At 32.2% G+C, this 17,077-nt stretch overlaps 1 protein-coding gene across 1 annotated transcript in view; it reads right to left on the bottom strand.

Annotated features, from left to right (window-relative positions):
* Nucleotides 1–656: 656 nt before the first annotated feature.
* The window catches only part of LOC127738933 (glypican-6-like), a 42,965-nt gene continuing 26,544 nt past the window's right edge, over nucleotides 657–17,077 (bottom strand). The window contains exons 6-8 of the mRNA XM_052250430.1: nucleotides 11,254–11,687; nucleotides 7,925–8,100; nucleotides 657–6,592 (exon numbers count right to left, since the gene is read on the bottom strand). Of these exons, the coding sequence (XP_052106390.1) occupies nucleotides 6,198–6,592; nucleotides 7,925–8,100; nucleotides 11,254–11,687 (1,005 nt within the window). The 3' untranslated portion in view covers nucleotides 657–6,197. The remainder of the gene's footprint in view (nucleotides 6,593–7,924; nucleotides 8,101–11,253; nucleotides 11,688–17,077) is intronic.

Below are 17,077 nucleotides of genomic sequence, written 5' to 3' on the forward strand. Positions count from 1 at the left end.
AATGGATCTGTAACTTGTCATGATAAAACTATATACCGATTATTAAATCAATATCTTCAAGCATGACACAAAAATTGCGGAAAACTGATTATTTAAGTGAATTTTCTAAGTCCAAGGACCATAACTCTGCACAAATCATCAGACCGGAACATAATTCAAACTTGATCTGTAACTTGGCATGATAAAAGTATATACCAAATTTCAAATCAATATCTTCAAGAACGAAGAAAAAAAGTGTGGAAAACTGATTTGCCGGACTGACGGATGGACAGACATACAGACGGACGGAGTGCAAACCTAAAGTCTCCTTCGACTTCATTGGTAGGGGACTAAAAACAAGAATGTGTCCATAGTACACAGATGACCCACTCGCACTATCATTTTCTATGTTCAGTGGACCGTGAAATTAGGGTCATAACTCAAATTTGGCATTAAAATTAGAAAGATCATATCATAAGGAACATGTGTACTAAGTTTCAAGTTGATTGGACTTCAACTTCATCAAAAACTATCTTGACCAAAAATTTTAACCTGAAGCGGGAGAGACGGACGAACGGACGGACAGACGAACGCACAGATCGAAAAACATAATGCCCCTAGGTGGGGCATAAAAATAAACTTGAGGCAACTTTAACATTGATAATACAAATACAAGATATTGTTTATAGTTTTATTTCAGTAAAATAAAGTCCTCGTTACACTGAGTTGAGGAGTACATGTTCCTACACGTATAACAACAATGTGTGCAGGCTCTGGAAAAGTCCACAACGATTGAATATCAAGGCAGTCTTAGTATTTAATTATTTTTCAGTGCATTCTATAGAAGAAAAAAATCTTTGAATTTTAAGTGCTCCTAAAGCAAAATTTTTTATTTCAACAAAATTATCATTGAATGTAAAACAGGATTTTAAGAACTTTATTCAAAGTCATTATCTACAGACAATAAAACTCTAACTGAAATCTGTTCTTCATTTTTGAAAGCCAGGAAACTGCTCAATTAGGATATAGCAGTGAGAACATACTTAATTTTTCAGTTTTTCAAATTTTAATGAAATGGTTCCTATTGACCATTTCACAAGAGTAATATACCAATAGAACTGTTTATTGGAAATCCTGTTCACCTTTTCTTTTAAAAGATTAGAAGTGAATGAGTGAATTTGAAGACCTTCACCTTGAAATTAACAATTCAATCCTTGTTCACCTACCAGATCAATCTGTATTTCAATGAAGTTTGATTTTATGAAATAAAAAAAAAATCACATCCCTTTGAACTTACTATCTTTAAATGTCTATAACTTTCACATAAATATGTCAACAAATTACTGTTATATTTCAACAATCATGCAAATACATATAAAATCATATTTATTGATGATGCATGAACAAAAATATGATGAAAAGCTGATTACATTTTGTTATAGCATTACATTTTTTTTTATCCTTCTTACTTCAGCCTTTTTAAGTTAAAAATCAATTCATTGCAAACTTCCATTTTAAACCTTATGGAATATACTGTATCTCAAGTTTGTGGCACAATTTTTTATCACTGAAATTTCTTCACATGGTTGAGACTTAGTGAATATACAATGTACAGAGGACTTGAAAACTAATTTTCTTTCATGGTAGCCCAAAGAAAGATAATAGCAGGATTTATGTAGTCCTACTAAAATGTATAATGGTGTTTTATTTTTAAACAAATGTCACTATTAGGTTCAATCCAGGTTATCGACTGGACTATTCAAGAGAATATTTTGTGTACATCGAAAAGGAAAGTAGGCATAGAATATCCAATTGTTAATGTCAAATGGCTCAATACTTTCAAAATTGTATCTAATAAATTTTTAGTTTCTATGTCGCTTTTCATCATATTTTCAACAAAACAAAAGTTTATATCTACAAAGGTGGGGTTATGATGAAGTTACAAAAATACTTTTTTGCATGTATAATAACTCCCAATAAGTTAGCCAGCTAAGCAAAACATCAATAAGTGTAAAATGGATTTCTTACAACTGAAAGAAATGAACCCAGAAAATTACGGCTAGTTTGTACACTTAGCAACCTGCACAATACAACCAAACCAATTTTACAAAGGAAAACATATTTCAAAAATGATGATAAAACGATATGCAATTTTAAAGTAAATGTCTAATGCTGAACAGTGAAAAAAAATTAGGATTTTTTTCTTCTTATGAATAAAAAGAGATATGGGGTAAACTTCAGTGAAGCAGCAACCCAAAGACAAAAACATCCCAGACATGTTTCATTTTTCAAAGTGTTCTATCTTACATAACAACCTTTTTAAAAACAACTTTGACTAAAATGTATCAGTAACGATACAGCTGAAATTCATGTGTAAATTGTGTAATTTATCCAAGAAGAAATATTTCAGACTGAATGTATTTTAAATCAATACTGCTGTATTTAAAAACTTTTTTTTCCCAAATGTATATCATTACATAATGCAATATATATAGAGATTACAATCAGAGAAGATGATACAAAAACTGCATATCATTTTAGTGATGAACTGAGGTTATTTCAATCGACTAGACATTAACAAACATCTACTTCAAACAATATTGATTAATAACAAAACTTTAGATAAAACCGCTGAACTTAATTCTAAACTGGTACAGAATTAACAATTTTTTAAAAATCATTTTAATAAAATAAACAAAACATGAATGATTGTAAGTAGAACAGCTAAAAATCTTTGTCAGGCCACAACGGCAACTGTCCGACAGCTACCAATTTAATTTTGGTAGCTTTTCACTAAAGCAATTTAACTACTGCATACATTAAAATGTGCAATTTCATTGCACTATTAAGGTATTCATCATCGTAAAAATTTCAGAAAGCTTGTTAAAGTTTAGCAAAATACATTTAAAAAGAATAAATTTGTATGTTCTTACACCCGAATAAAGTGTAATACAAAAGACGATAACAACATACACATATAAAGCTATTTACACAAGTTTTCAACCAGAGATTTATTACAGCAAAAAATAAATAAATACACTAACCTTTGGTTCATAACTAACACATAAGAAGTAAACAAAAAATTTGTAAGTAAGTGTGTATCAACCACAAGGAAAAATACTGTCCTCATAGTACTTATGCTTAAAAATAAATAAAGATCCCAACCAAGCCCTGAAGCAGGAACGTCCATTTTGTTCTTATGCACATGACCTGAATCAGATAGACAATTAAATTATGGTTTCTTAAACTCAACTTATACTAAAACTAAATGCTTCAAGATTTATAATATAAACTGAAAGTTTCTTAAATTTTTCAAATATTATAGAAATCTTTATCAAGATATTGAACTGTTCTGTACTTGTAGTGATTAAAAGACTAACAGTAATTGTATACTTTGGCACATAATTTATTTACTGTTTGTTCTTTCTCCCCCATTTTATTTTCAGTTTAGTAATTAAATACTGCACAAACATTAAAGATAAAAATATATAAATTATACAAAGACCAAATTTTTATAGTAATTTCAGTAGAAATTTCTTAAAAATGCTGGTATAATACATGTACCTATTAATATATTAATACCTGAGACTAAAAAATAGGCAGTTTCTCTGGTAGATTTTCATTCTTAAAACAAAGCTTTGAAGACAAGAGTAAAATTGCTTATAAAAATAGTTCCTTGTGAAATAATGCTATGAATAAAATACAAATCATCTAAAATGAAATGGGTTTATAAAAATTTGTTTATTGCAATTTAAATTTATCATATTGGTAAAAGCATTGCAGAATACAAGATAAGATAAAGTGTGCTAAAAATAATAATCTTAAAATGTGCAAAAAAATGATGAATATTCCCCTGAGAAAACTTATATCCTAAAGAGCATTTAAATTTTCTGCTAGTAAATTGATTTTAGACTTCAATCTTGGTATGAACACCAAGTGAAATGACAGAAGAAAAAATGTTGACTTCTAAGACTGCTGGTTATTTTTCAGACATTTTTTTCACTGCTCAAAAGCAAACTTTTGGGTTAAAGGAAAAAAAGGTTGATCCCTTTAAAGCTCTGGTTCTATTTTCTTTATTCTTTCATGTAAATGAAGCACATCTATGAAAAGTGTTGTCAAAATTTATACAGAATGTGTTGTTATATGCATTTTTGGCGAGAAATACATTGAGGATATACTGTTATGATTGTTTTAGATTTATCATGCTACAGTGAACCTTGATATGTTTTTAGTTGTGCCTAATTGGAGAACTTTCCCATTGACAGCTTAACCGCAAGTTTGCTCTTCTCAATGATGCATGAAATGGACAGTGAAAATAATGACATGAAAATTCCTGCACAATAATGATTTTACCACAGCCAAAATGTAATGTACATTTCTCCAGTTCAGACTTGCAGAATTGGTTCAGATCAAATGAGTATATCAGTCTAAAATCTCTTTACTAGCGTTAAAAAAGCAGTTAAAACTTTTAGCTCGATTTTGACACATTGAGGTATTTTCACTTTTGGTTGGTACATGCAGCGTAATGAGAACTTAAACATGATCATATCTGAAATTCGTTATTAAATTAAAAACTCATGATCAATTTTTGATGTAAGTCTGAGAACACAAGCCACAACATTTTTTTGGTGATATGTCTTTTGTTATAAAAAAAAGCAAAAATATCATATTTACAGCACAACACAGAAGAAATGTCTGCTAACTGGCAATTATTATTTTGACAATCACTTTTGATTACACAAGAAAGCAATGATCTTATAGAGCTTATACAGAGTACAAATAGTTGGGTTACAAATCAATGCAAACACATATCATCAATTCATGTACATGTAATAGAAATCAACACTGCTGCTTTTTAAAATACATCATTGTTTTAAAGCTATTTACACAATCGATTTCCTTGTTGGAACATAGCACTTTTGTAAGTATATATCACATCTTATCTTACAATTTAATATTTTGATGTATTTCGCAGTTTTATCAATGTTAGAAATAAAGGCAAATAGTTAAGACAATCATTGTTATCAAATTATTTTTGTTTACTCTCACACTGATAGATCTTTTTAGAAATAAAATATCCTATTGGTTTTTTTTTCTTTTACTTTATTTATCATAAAATGATGAAGTAAAATAAACTGTAACGGTTATTGAGAAATTCCTACCAAATATTCCTGGAAGTTTATTGTAATATAAATATATTGCATTACTTTTTTTAAGCCTGTAAACAAATAACAGGAAAAGAATGTCAATAGGAATATTTAGCAATCTTACTCAATGATATTTTCATCTAGATTTTTTAAATGTAAGAATTTTCTAAATTTAAAAATGTCATTAAAACAGGAACAGTAAAAAGGCCTTTTTTCAATTATGCATATATGTAGTCTTTAGAAATATCATTTAGCATAAAATATTTCATGTTCTAAAATTTGTTTCCTTGTTTAGTAATAATCCTGTTATCTCTGCCATTTATGTCAAGTTTTGATACCCCATTATAACATACAGGAAATCTTTAATGATATTGTGAAGCAAAAAATGACCTTATGATTCATCCTATTTAAATATTTCCTTTTGACAGATGCAAATATGAATGACCCAAATAGAATTTCAATAGACAAATAATGTTATTAGCAACATTTAACTGCAATTGTACAAATTACAGATTATCTTTATTATTCTTCGTTGAAGAACTGCTTAATGATATGATCGAGAAATTTTCTAATGCAGCAGTACATTTTTTGGGGGGGGGTTACAATATTGTAATGATAAAACAAGCTTCTTTTCTATGACCACACATCTTCTGTGACTCTGTTGACCAATCAATCACACGAGTCTCTTTTTGTCGGACATGTGACTATCTGGGCAATATTTATTGGTTTAACTGAGGTTCATGTTTATGACCAATTAATTATCCTTTTTGGCACTCTAACAAGAAGTGTTTTCCTATTTATTTAAAGGAATTAGCAGATCCTTACAAGTAATTCTGTTCTCTAGAATCCTTGTGGATGTTCCTTCAAGTGCACTTTTATATCACATATTCTCTTGACTGCATCACAGAGTATGAACACATACATCTATCACCCTGACAATGACATTTTTCAGATGATTTTTTTATGATATTTGTACAATGCAACATAAAAAACAGGACACAGAAATTTTAAGTACAGTCCAGTTTCTGAAAATTTGGCTGTGCCTGTTTGCTATATAAAAGTATCCACAACTCATAAAACTGCCCATAACATTGTGAAAAGAGTGCTTAAACATGATATGGATATAGATGACAGATTGTTTGCTGAATTTTGATTCCCTCCACGAGGCTGGTTATTACCTGAAACAGGTCTTTGCGTTGTTTTTATATTATGATATTCTGGGCCAAAATCAAAGGGTTTCTCTTTATTTCCTGTTGGATCAGACTTTGGAGGTTTATTGCCATGTCCATGTTTGTTTTTATTCCAGTGATGCATATTTTTGTGATAATCTTCATCGTCTCTCCTGTCTGCTCCGTCACCAGACCCACTTCCTTCAATTAGGCCACTTCCTGTTTCATGAAAACTTCCACTTCCTGTTTCTAAATCATCATCCCCACTGGATTCACCACTGTGATCAGTCACTGTTTCTGATAAGGAAATTTTAAGATTTAACAACTACTGCATGATATTCAATAAATACTGAGCATTTTGTTTATTTAATACTATCACAAAATTTATGTAAATAATAAAATGCACTAAATAAATAATAATATTTATGCAATAGCTAATTCCACTTATAACTGGCTTCAAGAAAGTCTACTTTATTCAGAGGTACTGTACTGTTTAAAAGAATTGGTGTACTCCCTCCCCCCCCTCCCCCCCCAAAAAAAAAAAAAAAAAAAAAACTTGACAAAATGAATTCGATTGGAATCTGTTGATCTTTTTGTGTTACAATGGCACAGTATTTTCCACTTTGCTTCTCCCCCCTAATCATTTATAGGTTTAAACTTAGTATTAACCATGTGTGTAAGTATAATACAGGGTCTGTCTGATGTATCAAGGAATTGAGGTTTATAGCTGTTTTATGGCCAGATAATTATCAGTTAATGTATTTTTCATTTGTTTAATCTCTTGGTATCAACAGATATAGCAGGAGAAATCGAAAATGGAAAAACATGAATAAAATATTTGAAAACATGTCACTGAACTTGGCCCTTTTCAACAACTTTTAAACATGACACAAGACTATAATATTTTAGGATTTTGTTCAGACCCCCAACTGCCATTTTTTTTTAATTGACATGGTCCCATGTTGAGTAAAGTTAAGCAAATGTGAAGATTACATGTTATATTTGCCCGAGGGAATAAAACGTTACTGATACTCCTCTCTCCAGATAAAGAAATAGTTATACTATCTTTATTGCATCAAAGCATAAGTAATAATATTTTTGAAACCTGTATTTTATGCAATTCAATACATTTTACTACTCCAGTGTTTTTTTTTTAACAGGGTGGAAAGCTTTTTCACTTGATAATGATAGGAAGAGATTGTTCTGAGAAAGTTTTTGACTGAGAACATTCCTGTGGGTTATCAAGGGTAATCTTCTTATCACACTGATGAAAACTTAACCTTGCAAGTTTACATGTACCATTTAACAATCATTATGAAACTGCTTTTACCGGTGTGGCAATTTAATTTCTTTTCTAGTATTAAATTGAATTTCATCAAGGTTGTAAAAGTAATCAGCCATACACGTTATCTAAGACATTCTTTGGTTTTTGCAAAATGTATCTAAAAATCAAAATTTCTTTGTTCTGTTTTCTGTTGACTATCAGGATATTTTTTTTTGGACATATCAAGAAATGTAAAATATTCCATCTCCATAAAATATATTGAATATCTTCTGATATATCAAAACCCAAATTGAAAGGACATGTTTTACAAAGAGAAATAATATTGTTTGGTTATCATTAATTACCTGTGTATATGTATGTGACATCTCCACCTTTGTATGCTGTTTGTAACTTATCTGTGATAATCTTCAGCTGTATTTTTTGTTGTTCTATGATGTAATTGGCCTCATTCACATCCACTGACACTTCTGGATTGTTGATTTGGTTAATTACACCATCTTTCTGGACCTCAGCCTCATACCTATAATTAAAGAAACAAATAAATAACAAATGATTGTAAATAACTAAGCTTTGAAGTACACACTGAGAGACTCAGAGAGAATGTAAATTATACATAAGGTCAAAAAGACATGTTTCCTTATATATGCTCTGAATTCAAGTATTTTATATATACAATTTTAAGAAAACTTTTAATATTTCTGTATCCCTATTTGATAAAAAAAAAAAAAACAAAGACTGAAACGTTGCAAAAATTAACAAAGCTAAAAGAAATATGTGCCTTTTACTTACCTTGACAAACTAATTTTCACATCCCTTAAATTAAATACCTGTCAGATAAAATTAGCAGCATTAAAAGCTGCATTCAAGGCTTTTTTTTTTGTCATTTTCTCCACAGTATATTGGATATATCAAAGTAATGTTACCAATGGAAAAAGGATTGCATAGACTAACATGAAACTGATTCCCTAGACTCCATTTACACTCCACATTAATATTAGTTTAAGGCTTCAGCAAAAAAAAAATCTGACCAACCCACCAATTTTTTTCAGGGTTTGAAAAACAGAAACACATTTTATCTTTTTTTTTTGTCTATACTTCAAGTGTATTTTGCTTTCTACACCTCTATCCATAAGTGTGCACCGCAAAACATCACACTTGAGTCAGAAAGAACCAGGTTACTCCATGTTCCGCAATATTGATTTATTTCAAACCACTGCATTAACTAGACATTCCCCATTTCCATTCTCAATTTTATACAATATACAAATCTGTTCAATCTTAAAGTACATCCACAGAACCAATCAAAACATGATTTATATCATTGTATATTATACAGAGAAATCTTATAGCCTTGAACTTAGATTAAAACATGTTACAAAGATAGAATTACCATGCATTTCTTAATAAGGGACAATTAAAAAATAAGCCAAGTATATCTAATTCCCACATATTTCAGTTCAAGTACTTTTTTCTCTCATTTTTCCATTAATATTTGCATGATTGTATCTTTTACATGTGAATCATATTGTCACTATTTTTTTCTTATCCAATTAGCAAGTACATGTTTGATTTTTATGCCTGAGAACAACATTTATGTTTCATTAGCATATGTTATGTTTCGCATTATAACTACATTTGTATTTGGAAATCTGGTTGTTAAAAAATGTAACAAAGTATAACTATCATCCAACACAACCAGCAGTAAGGTGTTCCTGGTAGCTGGTCAATATCTACTTTATCATTAAAATACTGTCAAACATAAGCTGTTGACACCGAGATATGTTTCTCCTGTCGGCATAAAATTCAGATAAAGACAATTTGATGGACAGCAACATTGCTAATTAATTAAAAGTCACTTGGCCAACTATTGGGTAGGGCCTCGAAACGGTTGACAAACTGAGATGTACAGACAACAATGTAACTTTATAGAAAATATTGTCTTTTGTAAGCAGTTCCTATCAAACTAACTTAAACAGAACATAGATAAAATGCTCCGTTGGGCACAGCTTGATACGACCGCAGAGGTCGAACCCTGAACAGTTGGGGCAAGTATGGACACAACATTCAAGCTTGATACAGCACTGAATTTGGATTGTGATTAAATATTTGACACAGCATAGGTTTCTGACACAGAATGAATGTGGTCAAAGAACTTAAATTTTTTTAATTTACCTATTTAAACCATATAATTATTATTTGCTTTTATATATAAATCAGAAATAACCAATTTAAAATGGAAAATTTTAAAGAAAAAAAAGGGAAAAAAAATCCCCCCCCCCTAAATTTTTTGAACCCCTTATGATTCATCACCCTCAAACTCAATCCCAGCCTTCCCTTTGTGGTATGGTACCTTGCAGTACAATTTCAGAGAGATCCATACACTTGAACACAAGTTATTGTCTGGAAACTAGAAAAATGCTTGTTTTTTGGCCCCAAATTCCTAAACATTTAGGGCAATTACCCCCAAACTCAAACCCAGCTTTCCCTTTGTGATATTGACCTTGTAGTACAATTTCATAAAGATCCATACACTTACACACAAGTTATTGTCCTGAAACTAGAAAAATGCTTGTTTTTATGCCCCTTTATGGCCCCTATTCCTAAAATTTGAGGCAATTACCCCCAAAATCAATCCCAGCCTTCCCTTTGTGGTATGGTACCTTGCAGTACAATTTCAGGGAGATCCATACACTTAAACACAAGTTATTGTCTGGAAACTAGAAAAATGCTTATTTTTGGCCCCTTCTTCCTAAGCTTTTTGGTCAATTACCCCCAAACTCAATTCCAGCTTTCCCTTTGTGATATGGAACCTTGTAGTACAATTTCATATAGATCCATACTCTTACACACAAGTTATTGTCATGAAACTAGAAAAATGCTTTTTTTTGCCCCTTTTTTGCCCCTAATTCCTAAAATTTTGAGGCAATTACCCCCAAAATCAATCCCAGCATTCCCTTTGTGATATGGAACCTTGTGATACAATGTCAGAGAGATCCATACACTAACACACAAGTTATTGTCATGAAACTAGAAAAATGCTTGTTTTTTGCCCCTTTTTGGCCCCTAATTCCTAAAATTTGAGGCAATTACCCCCAAAATCAATCCCAGCATTCCCTTTATGATATGGAACCTTGTGGTACAATGTCAGAGAGATCCATACACTTACACACAAGTTATGTCTGGAAGTTACAAAAATGCTTATTTTCGGCCCCTAATTCCTTAACTGTTAGTACAATAACCCCCAAAATCAATCCCCACATTCCTTTTGTGGTATTGAACCTTATGGTAAAATTTCATTGAGATCCATTCACTTAAACAAAAGTTAGAGTGCGAAAACTAATGTGTCTTCGGACAACGAAAACGCCACATCATACCAGTATACGACCACAAAATTTTTTTTGCAGTCGTATAAAAACTATTGGTTTGTAAATTTTAGGCAGTTTTTTAAGATGCAAAGTCTTTTTTTCTGCTAGTATACTTAAAATCCAAAAAAATTGGGACTGTACAAATAATTAACCTTTCACCAATATTACAGCATCTCTTAAGGGTATGACAACTTTAAATAGATTCAAAATATGTTGCTGTGTAGCCTGTGTTCACTTGGACTTTTTTTATACTTTTTCATGAATTTCAGTCTTATGCAACTGATGAATAGGTTTTAGCAAATACAAACCTAGCACGATCTTGTCCATTCCAACATTCATCATCATTATCAGGCTGCGCTGCAATCTTGTCATCATTACAAACGGAATATGGTAGCTGTATCCAAAAATCTTTGGCAGCCTTGACCTTGTCCTTTATATCTCTCACTAACCGGTCTAAACTGGTTCCTGCAGCTGTTGTTGGTTTGACATTTTTGCCTCCTGGTGGCTTGTACTTTCCAACGAAATGTTGGTCGTATGGGTTTTTCTTATCAGCAGCATCCCCAGTTTCTGGTACAACTTCACCTGCTCCAAAATTGAGTTTACCCCCAAAGGGATTCTCTTGTGGATCATCAGCCTGACGAACAGGTGTAGGAGTGCCTACAGTGGAATTGTCAGCAGATCTCTTGCCTCTAACCCCTTGACCAACAGCCTGTGTCCTAGGTTTTCCACACCCTTCAAATATCTGAAGAAAAATACAAAAACATGAACTGACATTTCAGATAAATAATTCTGTTTAATTCATATTCAGAACAGTCTGTTTCAAGACATATTCAAGATTGGATATCAAACAACTTATTACCATAAATCTACAATCAAAATTTGCATTATTTGATTTTTTTCTTCAATTTATGTAAAAGCATATGTCAACTGCGCAGCTGTACTTTATATAAGAACATTTATAACCTTTTCATATACATTTGTATGTTGGGTAAAAAATCAATGTTGCAGGTAATCAAATAAGCTAACTTATTTGGGCAAATAAAACAACCATGCGGAATTATTCTTAGTTTATATAGAAATAAATGGGGAATGTGTCCATGGGACACATATGATGCCCTGCTTGCACATTATATAAAGTTATAAAGGGACATAACTGAAGAACAGTAAAAGTGACGCTACCCAAATTTGTACTTGATGTGAGTTTTGTGGTAATAAATATTGTGTATAAGTTTCGGAAAAATCAGCAATTTTTTCATTTGTAAAGGGGCATGCATAACTCTAGAACAGTAAAAGTGACACCACCAAAATTCAAACTTGATCTGTATTTTGTGGTAATATAAGCACTGTGAACAAGTTTCATAACATTTGGTTGAGGCAAACTAAAGTTAGAGAATAGAAACGAATATTTCAGCAATTTTTCCATTTGTAAAGGGGCATAACTCTAGAACGGTAAAAGTGACGCCACCAAAAAATCAAACTTGATCTGTGTTTTGTGGTAATAAGCATTGTGTTTAAGTTTCATAACATTTGGTTGAGGCAAACTAAAGTTAGAGAACGGAAACCAATTTTGGACGTACAGATGGACGGACGTAGACGGACAAGGGTAAAACAGTGTTCCAGCTAGGATTTCAAAAGGGCAGGGAGCCAATCATGAAAAGGGCACTTTAGCACGATGATTGATATTTAAAAAAAGGGCATGTCAAACATTGTCTTATGTTAACTGCAGGGGTTTCAGCTAGGAGTTTTGAGGGGGTTTTGTCACTTTACGCTAGATGAAAATCAACCTTATTTTGGGTAACAGTATTAAAGGGACCATGCAAGGACGTATATTACTAGCTCAGTCTTCCCTAGAACATTTTTGATACATGGTAGGTCTAAGGTTAAGTTGCAATGCAGAGCGCAGTGGCGTTTTGTAGAATTATTTTTATTTCATTAGTGAAATGAATTGTGCATGTCAGTTAAAATATTACACTAGATCTGCAATACAGTCAGGAACAATACCTTACATTTTCTCCAGGGGCCAACCTGGATCCCAAAACTTTTTTCCAAGGCCCCAGTAGAAATTTTAAGGCCCACCAGGGTATTTTTACTACAGGTACATACTTATTAATAGTCTTGATTTTGAATGTTCTTATAAAGGCAATAATATATGTTTGAAATGCCTAATACATGTAGCCCAGTGTTTTTGATTATGATAGAAATAAGAAACAATTATAATAAACCACATTGAGTTTTTCAGAATTAAAATCCATTTAACCATGTCTTTTCAGACTGTTAAACTTATATTTGTAATATCATATATAAAAAAAAATCCCCCCCCCTTTTCCATTTTACACACCCCTAGATGTAGAGTATTAAAGTATTATCAGTTTCACCCCAAGAAAGTATTCATTTTTAATGAAATAATTTTAGCAGTTAATCAAAATGAAAATCTTACTGTCTATAAATAACAATGAAATGTAATTGTTTCTTGTTAAAGGGGTTTTCCAAATTTTCCAACAAAAAAAGCACATGGCTTTCAACAAATGTAAACAAAGCAGTCAATTTGTGATCATGGATTACAGCTTTAATTAATTTAATTTGGATATAGATATTCAATGAAAGGTACAGTCAAGCATTGTTTTTACTTTCTTCTGGATTAAAACTAGTTTAAAAGATCAATTTAAAAAAAATCTTTGACATATAAACAACAGACGATCTACGGATACATCAAACGCAAATTGTCATCTTTTGAGAAATATTGAAATTGAAATGCTGACTGACCGAATTTAATGAGAAAAATTATTACAATGATCAATTATGAAGTTAAATTAACGGATTAATGACCCATCCGATGTCGATAAGCAGATTCTCTGTAATCACAACTTATTACACCTGCTGTAAATGTTAATTAGCTGAGGGTCATAAACTTGTCATAAATATGAAGACAGGTAGAATAATTGTATTTTCATAAAAATATTACGGCAATAAAGACATGGACTTACGAAAAAGGGCAGGGCGTCAGAAAAAGGGCACAGGGCGTCAGAAAAAGGGCACAGGGCGGCACTGGGGAAAGGGCGGGCAGACCGCCCTGTGAAAACGACCTAGCTGGAACACTGTAAAACTTAATGCCCCCTCCGCTACGGCAGGGCCATAAAAAATCTTGTTACTGTCCTTTGCTTTCTTTTATCTTGCAGTAACATTAATTCTCCTACTTAAATATCATTCTCTCATTCCAGTCTTACTGATCTACTACTAGGACATCCTCACTCTTGACTCATGGTTACTGATCTACTACTGAGACATCCTCACTCTGACTCATGGTTACTGATCTACTACTGGTACATCCTCAATATGACTCATGGTTACTGATCTACTACTGGGACATCCTCACTCTGACTCATGGTTACTGATCTACTACAGGGACATCCTCACTCTGACTCATGGTTACTGATCTACTACTGGGACATCCTCACTCTGACTCATGGTTACTGATCTACTACTAGGACATCCTCACTCTGGCTCATGGTTACTGATCTACTACTAGGACATCCTCACTCTGTCTCATGGTTACTGATCTACTAGGACATCCTCACTCTGACTCATGGTTACTGATCTACTACTAGGATATCCTCACTCTGTCTCATGGTTACTGATCTACTACTGGGACATCCTCACTGTCTCCAGCTTAAGGATCTACTACTAGGACATCCCCAGTCTGTCTACTGATTTATTACTAGGATATCCCTGCTTTGTCTAAGGGTTATTGTTCTGCAAGTGGGACATTCTCACTCTTGTTTCATGGTTACTGATCTATTACTAGTACATGTACTTCACCACTCTGTCCTAGGGTTACTGATATACTACAATGATATCCCCAATCTGTCTCAGGGGTACTGATCTACTACTTTATATCCCAAATCTGTCTCAGGGTTGCCCTATATGCTTCAGACTCATGACTAAACTGCAGGTAGATAACACTCTTCTCATGTTTAAGGATCCACTTCTCAAGCTAACCTTTTACTTGGAACCACACTTTGTCTAAGGTAGAAATATCTAGTACCAAGGAACCTCTCTTTCGCAGGATTAACATTATTACATAAGTTGATTTGTCTACTACTGGAAAACAGTAACTTTGTCTCTTATCTCATGCTTATTGATTTCTTACTGGGAGACCACATGATTTAGATTTACTGCTCCACAAATGGATCTACAGTTATCAACCATAACTCAGCTTCAGCTTAATGAGCTACTGCTGGTAACCAATATTAAGTCTCATTTTTTGAAATATCCTCTGCTGGACCCCCTCTCAAACCACTTCTATTCTTCATGCTCACTAATCAAAAACTGAGAAATTACTTTGTCATAGATCTGCTATAACAATTAAGTTCAAGACAAAGATTTGCACCATAAAGTAAACCCTGTATCATTAAATGAAAAAAATCAATGTACATTCTGATACAAAAAGTCATGATAAACAATCTAGACATGGTTCAAGCTACTGGGGATTAGAATAGACAGTGTTCTAATTATTTCAGATTTCACAAAAAAAAAACATTGAATATTTTTTCCAGGTACTCAGCTGGGTGCCAGATAGAGAGGGCTTAAGCTCTTCCCCCCGAGTTTTGATAAAACAGGTTTTAAATTTATACATGTAAGGGTTTCCTTTCAAAAAAGAGTTAAGTTTAAGTAAAGGGTTTACTAAGCTTAATTTCATTTAGTTTTCCACAAGGTTATGGTAGGATGTATCCAAAACAAAAAAACTGCCATTTTACAAGGTTACCATGTGCATTTAAATATTAGGAATGGACTATTTATATACAATTGTACGGCATGTCAATGTTCTAAATTTGTAAAAGACATGCACCTAGTGGTCATGTGGTGAAATCTGTTGAACCAAAGGTTCATTTGGCAAACTTACAATTTATTTTATCTTCTGATCTAAAAATACTTTTTAGAGGTACATGGATGATAGCACCTGTCAGGTAGACATTTAAATTATGTTCATTTCTCTCTTATCCAGATTGTTCACTAAAATGACACAAAGGCCGAAATTCATTCCTTGAAAGAAAAGCCACTTAAAACAGCAAACAGATAGGATACAACTGATCGAAAAGATTATACTTCATACAAATCTATTGTATGAATAGAAGTGATTTCCTTCTTAAAATTGATTTAACAGACCTGCTCAATTTAAGGAATGCCTTAATGTTTTTTCACCTTAATCAATCGGAAATGCATGCATCTAACCTGCCTCATCAGTTTTCTTCAATTTGTTCAGACAAAATAGAAAATGAAATTTCTATTTAATCCATTAATGGTTCATTATAAACGCTACTCATGCAGGTAGCCAGCCTTCATACATTAATAATCTAACCTCAGATTCCCCTAGACTTTAACTAATCTATTAAATCAAAATTCTTTTGCATGTTATATTTTTCACATCAAAGGTAATTAGAGAGCTTAGATAATTTGTGTGGCCAAGTATCATTTTTATCAAACAGATATTTGTGTCACATTGTCACTTCTTATTGCATTTCATTTCCCATTATAACAATGAATAATGCCCCATATAAAGAAATATAAATTTCAGTTATTGAGAATGGCACGTTGAGAATCTGTTCTCTTTGAAATTCTAGTCACAATACAAAAATATCAATATCAAATTCTTTAGTGAATAGCATTAATTCAATGGAACTAATTTCTTGCTTTTTATGTTCAATCAATGAGAGACAGTGAACCAGTTATTCCATTTGAAATTTTTTGGTATCAAAAAAGGTATGTATAAAAAAATCCTTTTCCTCAAAATTTATCCTAATTAAGTATTCATATATTTTTATTCTCAAGAAACTTTTTATGTCATGTATAAATTCTGATAAATGTGTTTACAGCAATAACAATAATAATAAGTAGTGAGTGAAACGATACACAATCTCTTCACCCCCCTCCCCATCCACACCCATTTATGTTTGGGATGCAATTTTAATGATCTCTCTCTAGATTTATGACAAATACTTTGCTTCACATAAATATCTTCAACTGACATATCACTTTTGCTAGAAGTTTCATTGAAATTCATTCTTTGGTTTTATGGAACTTGGCTTACAAAATTTTTGGTCAAAATGACTGATGGACAAATAGTGCATATCCAAG

This window comes from Mytilus californianus, unplaced genomic scaffold (genome assembly GCF_021869535.1).
Source record: "Mytilus californianus isolate M0D057914Y unplaced genomic scaffold, xbMytCali1.0.p SCAF_4, whole genome shotgun sequence".
In the NCBI taxonomy this organism is placed as follows: domain Eukaryota; kingdom Metazoa; phylum Mollusca; class Bivalvia; order Mytilida; family Mytilidae; genus Mytilus; species Mytilus californianus.